This window comes from Myotis davidii, unplaced genomic scaffold (assembly GCF_000327345.1).
Source record: "Myotis davidii unplaced genomic scaffold, ASM32734v1 scaffold1491, whole genome shotgun sequence".
Lineage (NCBI taxonomy): Eukaryota > Metazoa > Chordata > Mammalia > Chiroptera > Vespertilionidae > Myotis > Myotis davidii.
The window spans coordinates 468,713-475,104 of record NW_006282604.1 but is presented as its reverse complement, the minus strand read 5'-3'; the positions used below and the strand labels follow the sequence as shown (position 1 = coordinate 475,104).

Genomic DNA, 6,392 nt, shown 5'->3' with positions numbered 1-6,392 from the left:
ACAGTAACTGCCTTATGATTTCACTTATATGTGGAATCTAAAGAACAAAATAAATGAACCTGAACAGAAACAGACTCATAGATGCAGAGAACATTTTCACAGTTTCCAGATAGGAAGGAATTGGGGACATGGGGGACAAAGGTGAAGGGATTAAATACAAATTGGTAGTGACAGAACAGTCATGGAAATGTAAAGTACAGCGTAGAAAATACAGTTAATAATATTGTAATAACTATGTATGTATTGTAATAACTAGGTACTAGATTTATCAGGGTGATCATTTGTAAGTTATATAACTGTCTAATCACTGGGTTGTACACTTGAAACTAACATAATATTGTAACATAAAATATAATTGAAAAATTTTAAATTACTTTAAAAAAAGATCTGATGGGTTAAAACTACATATATACCATACCCATATAATAAAATATCAGGCTACTGCTAAAAAAGTGGAAGGTGTAACACTAAGCAGTGACATGAAAAAGTGACCAAGATTTATTATTAAATGAAATTAATTGAGTTATAGAGTATTTTTTTCACTCATTAGATATTTGAATATCCACTCTGTGTACCAGGTGTTATTTCAGTTAAAAAAGTATGCATTGCAGAATCCATTTGTATGGAAGAAGAAAAACAAATACCATGATGAGACTATGTTCTGCTCTGCCAAGGTTTTTGCTTTTATTTTTATGAATAGAGAACTGTTACAGACAAATAGATATGAGCCTGGATGCTTAGTTCCTAATTGTTCAGTCTATTATTATTTATTGAGAAACTAAAAGCCAAGCACTGTGCTAGGTACTGATATTAAGAAGCAATGAAATATACCCACCCCCAAACCAAATAACTTTAATTTCCACATTTAGAAAGCATAAAATGCCATATACTGTAAATGCGTCATTTAAGAGATATTTCAATGGGGTGGGGGGAGCATCTTAAAATCAATGAAATATGGTAGTAAAACAAGAAGCATACTTACTAAACTTCTACAAATATCAGCAATATCATTCATTAGCTTTGATGTTAACAATCGTAGGAAAAAGTTAGATGCAATCTTATTTGGACTGTGCTGTAATGAAGTCGAACAAGAAAACCAAGCAAACAAAGAAATAAAAACAATTATTCTTGACAAATAATATTTTCTCTATCTTGACAGAAATGTAAATTTTCCTTTACACTGAAAATTCTCTAACATAAAAAGCACAAATAAAGAGTTTGCTATTGGGGAGAAGTGATAAATTACTTCAAAAAAATACTATTGTCTTTCCTCAGATAATAACTACATATCTTTCACTGTGCATAAACAATATTAAAGTAAAATACCAGTTAATGACCCTAAACATAAGCAAGCAAAAACTGTAGCTTACATTTTATTCTTCCTTTTCTCTCCTTCCCCACTTACAGCAAAACATACAATACCACATTACAAAACCAAAAATACATGCTGATAATATTGATATATGATCATGTACTTAACATCAGCTTTCAAAATGTTTCCAATTACTTTTAACAATTTGAACTTGCTCAGCTACCCACTCAGACCCGCTCCAAAACAAAACAAAGACTATACACAGTAGCACTCTTCCCACCAAACGTTATACAGGACGATATGGGCAAAAAGAGAGTAACGTATGTGCTGGACTTATTTATCTTTGTGGTGCTCACTATCCCTGGTATAGTGGTATGCACATCCAACAGCTAGCAGTCAACACATTTTTATTAAATGAACTAGAGGCCCAATGCACGAAAATTCGTGCACTCGGGGGTGGGGAGGTCCCTCAGCCGGGTTTGTGCCCTCTCGCAGCCCGGGACCCCTTGGGAGATGTCCACCTGCCGGCTTAGGCCTGCTCCCTGGGGAACGGGCCTAAACTGGCTGTCAGACATTCCTCTGGCAGCCCAGGAGCCTCGGGGGATGTCCAACTGATGGCTTAGGCCCACTCCCTGGGGGACTGGGCCTAAGCTGGCAGTCAGACATCCCTCTGGAAGCCTGGAAGCCCTCGGGGGATGTCTGACTGACAGACAGACTAAGCCGCATAATGCTGCCAAAGAGGCAAGAGAGGCTCCCGCCACTGCTGCTGTGTTAGCAACCATCAGCCCAGCTTGTGGCTGAGCGAATCTCCCCCTGTGGGAGCGCACTGACCACCAGGGGATAGCTCCTGCATTGAGCATCTGCTCCCTGGTGATCAGTGCACATCACAGCAACCAGTCGTTCCCGGTCATTTTGCCACTAGGGTAAATGTGCATATTACCGTTTTATTATATAGGATGAAAACAGACTGGCAGCAAGTCATGTATGTAGTATATAACAGTGGTAAAATAATCTCTGAAACCTTCCTGAAATGATGAAATTAGTTTCTTGAGAAATTCTGATTATCTGTTGCTTTATTCCTCTGGATACTACCTTTTATTTTCCATTCAATTTAATTTTATATCAGTGTGTAAACTTACAAATGGACCAAAAAAACAAAAAATAATAACACCACCAACCAGTTATCAATCCCCTAGGAAGGCTATACTCTCAAGCAGGAAAGAACATCTTACCTTATTACAGTTACATAAGCAACTTGTACAGAGATGCATCATATTTCTCAATGAAACAATTCTAGATTCCTCATTTATCTTATTTTTAAACAGAGTAACACTTTCTCCAGCACACTGCATTAAAGACTGTTAAAAATAAAGAAGGAAAAATTCAAATTCCAGTTAAAATTAGAGTTTAGTGACTGCTTTTAAAAGTTTTACTTAAAGGTAAAATTAAGTATTTAAGAAGTTATACTTGATTTATAGCATAATTAAAAATTACTAACAATTTTTAAAGGACATATATTATACCATTTGTACAAATCACACAACTGACAGTAGTACCCAGAGATGAAAATAAGCTTCATGCTGAGTGCCTACTTGATAAATACTCTTAGTCAAGGATTCTTTAGGATAACTGATCACAGGAAAAACTTTTTAAAGTAAGATAAAAATAAGAATTTTTGTTCAATTCTTATTAATGTAATAATAAGAATTAATTCTTATTATTCTTAAATTAATTCTTAAATTTTAATGTAATATTATTTCAATTACTGTATTTATTTTTGGCTTAAAATAATTTCACATCTCAAGGAAGGACACACAGTATCATTTCTTCTTGGGCTACATAAATACAAGGGAAATGGTCAACCTACCTAAATATTTGTGTTTTCTAAACATGTATACTAATTTTCCCAGGGATATATTTTATTCAATTAATCCAGAACTTATATAAATTCTCATACCTTGGCTTTCTGGAATAATTCTGATTTATATGCTTCCTCTTCAGTTATTACACCCATATGACAATAGCAACCAAGAACACCCACCAAAAGACTTGAACACCGGACAAGCATTTCTGTATTTGAAGTCTTAAAAGTAAAACACAAATAAAAACATATAGTTTATAAGTAATTTCAGTACACTATGATTATCTATATATATAAAAGCCAAGCGACCGGAATGACAGAACAACTGAACGACCAGTTGCTATGATGTGCATCTGATTGGGACCCCAATCGGCTCCCCGCAACCACCCATGGCCCCTCCCCCTGCTGACCTGGCCCCAAATCGGCCCCCACCACCCCAATCGAGGGTGGGGCCAGCTGGCCAACCTCCTGCGTCCCCTCCCCGCCACCGGCCCGGCCCCGATCAGTCCTGTGCACAAATTCATGCACCAAGTCTCTAGTCTCTTATAAGAAAAAATTTATGTACATAATAAGAAACATTAAATACAGTAAATTGAGTTAATAGTGGCATAATTCTGGTTATCTTTAAAAAACATCTAAGAGATCCTTGAAGAATTATGATAACCAGGATTCTCAAGAAAACAGCGGAAGTATGTAATCATGGCCAAGTAAGACATCTCCACTTAAATTAGCCCAGTGTTCTGCACACAAGGCCCTTCAGTATGTGAAGGAGGAAGAAAAAACAACAACAACCTGATAGGCAAATAAGTGTCTGTAACTCTTAGAACAGACACAGAAATTAGATTCATATAAAGAAATATTAAAATGACCTTGTGAGCTTCTAAAGGACATGAACCTTAACTTATTCAGCCTTTTAGCTTCCATAGACTAACACAAATATTTTTTGCAAGTAGATACTGTTTAGCCAATTTTATAAAATTATTAATGATTTTGCCAAAGTTACACAGAAAAACTAGATTTTTGTTGTTGTTGTTCCTATATTGTAGGAAATGGCATTTTAGGGGAAAACACAGAACACCGTATTACTTTCTAATGAAAGTGGTTACAACTGTGATCCTGAAGAATGTCAGTAACTAAGGTTAAGGCAGATGAAACAGGCACAGTGTCCCTTCTCTGGTTCTTTAGCTCACTATTCCTGGCTAATGAATTCACTCCTTTGAGTAGCTTATAGTTTTTATTTTATTCAACAAATACTTTATCATCTACCATGTAACAAGGCTTGTGGCAGATACAAAAATCAATAAAAATACATATATGCCCTTTAAGGAATTTATAGCATGGTTTAAGAGGTATTTGTGTATAAAATATATACACAAATTATGGTACAAGGAAGATGCTAAGTATCCTTTCAAAATAGAAATATTAAGTATTATGAAAATCAAAAGATGAATTATTATGGCTGAGATTATCTAAAAAAGGCTTTAGTAAGGATTGTGACATTCAGTTTCAATTATATTCTTTGGTGTCATAACAGTTCCCTCCACAAAACTGAGTCACTTTTTCATCAAATTGCTCTACTCAAAACCATTACTATTATTAGCCATAAACCCACCCAAAGAATTCTACTTCTATGGTGTTTACCGGAGTTCTTCGTACAAAGAGTATCAAATTATTATTCTTTGATTTTCCTTTTTTCATACTGTTTTCACTATTAGCTGACATGTGTTGTCACTTTGCATTTAAAAGGAAATTTCTCACTATTCTTAGTGCCTTTCCTACCTATTTCTCCTTCCTAAACAGTCTACAAAGTGGAATGAAATATGGGCCGTCGTTATTTTTAAAGATCTCACCTCAGATGAATAGTTATTTAGAAGCTGTTTTGACAATCCCAGAAGATAGCGATCCAGTGATTCCTTGAGATTTGGGTGGACAGAAAAGCCTCTACTAGATTGGTGCTTTTCTATTGCACATTTTTCCACAACAGCTAAAAAATCCATCTTGTCAAAAGTTGTCTGAAGAAATAGTTCTTCAACTGCTGAGAATGAAGGCTCTTCTTTCTCATTTTGATGCTGTTCACTTAAAGAAAGTAAGATCTTTTATTTATAATTAAACTACCTAATATTTCATCTTCATATAACAGCAATATAATACAAATGAAAATATTAACTTATTCAAAGACTGTTTATACAAGTATTAAATTATTCTTTTAAAGGCTCCTCTTTGGAATTTGATACCTACTTGAACCAAATTTCATTATTCAAGCAACAAATTTTACTAACAGATGCACAGAACAAAATACAAATTTCAATCTCAAAGAAAATTCAGAAAGTATTAAAAAGAAAACACTAATAACACCAGATATAAATATGAAAATAACATTATAAAGCATTTCCTTTTTTTAACCTTTGATTTCTCCAAAATGTAGATTTTTTTTTCATCTTACCCCTCTTGAGGGAGATCGAAAATCTTCATGCCAGTCATAGTAGAAAAAAAAACAACAACCCTTGAGTCCATGAACTAAAATGAGGCTTTAAAATTTATTTTTGTTTTCACTTTCTTCAAATATCATTGCCATATTTTATCATTCATTGTTGAAGGTCACATAGTCAGATTTTTTTCTTTTCTTTTTTTATTTTTAATGACTATTTTTTTATTTTGTTTAGATTTTTCTTTTAATTGATTTTTAGGGAGAGGGACAGAGAGAAATATTGATGTGTGAACAAAACATTAATCAGCCACCTCCTGCCAGGGATTGAACTCACAACCTAGGTATGTGCCCCAACTGGAATCAAACCAGCAACCCCTTGGTGCACTGGACAATGACCAACCAACTGAGCTTATATATTATAAGAAACATTTCCCTAGGTAACAGTTGCGATTTTTTAGTTGACCAATTTAGTTCAACATTTCTAAGATGTAATTAAAGATATAACTTAAAAACACACACAACTCTATTAGATAACATACCATTCTGGCACACTCTGGAAAAAATTCATTGCAGCTTTACAGTTTTTCATAGTGAGACTCACAAGAATTTTCTCCAGTGCAAGATGAGGAAAATTACTATAAAGGAAAATAAAAATGTTCACTTAGAACACCAAAGCCATTTAAAGTATTCTTTAAACTTAAACATCAATGTCTGACTTTAGGATATACCTCTAAAATTTGGATCCAAAATTAAAATTGCTTTCACTTATACTGAATGTCTTAACATCTGAA

The 6,392-nt window shown here is 34.2% G+C and overlaps 1 protein-coding gene across 1 annotated transcript in view; it reads right to left on the bottom strand.

Annotated features, from left to right (window-relative positions):
- Positions 1-6,392, bottom strand: part of ATM (ATM serine/threonine kinase) — a 158,448-nt gene that overhangs the window by 125,643 nt on the left and 26,413 nt on the right. The window contains exons 13-17 of the mRNA XM_006753148.2: positions 6,141-6,236; positions 5,024-5,249; positions 3,270-3,395; positions 2,545-2,670; positions 983-1,072 (exon numbers count right to left, since the gene is read on the bottom strand). Coding sequence (XP_006753211.1) covers positions 983-1,072; positions 2,545-2,670; positions 3,270-3,395; positions 5,024-5,249; positions 6,141-6,236 — 664 coding nt within the window. The remainder of the gene's footprint in view (positions 1-982; positions 1,073-2,544; positions 2,671-3,269; positions 3,396-5,023; positions 5,250-6,140; positions 6,237-6,392) is intronic.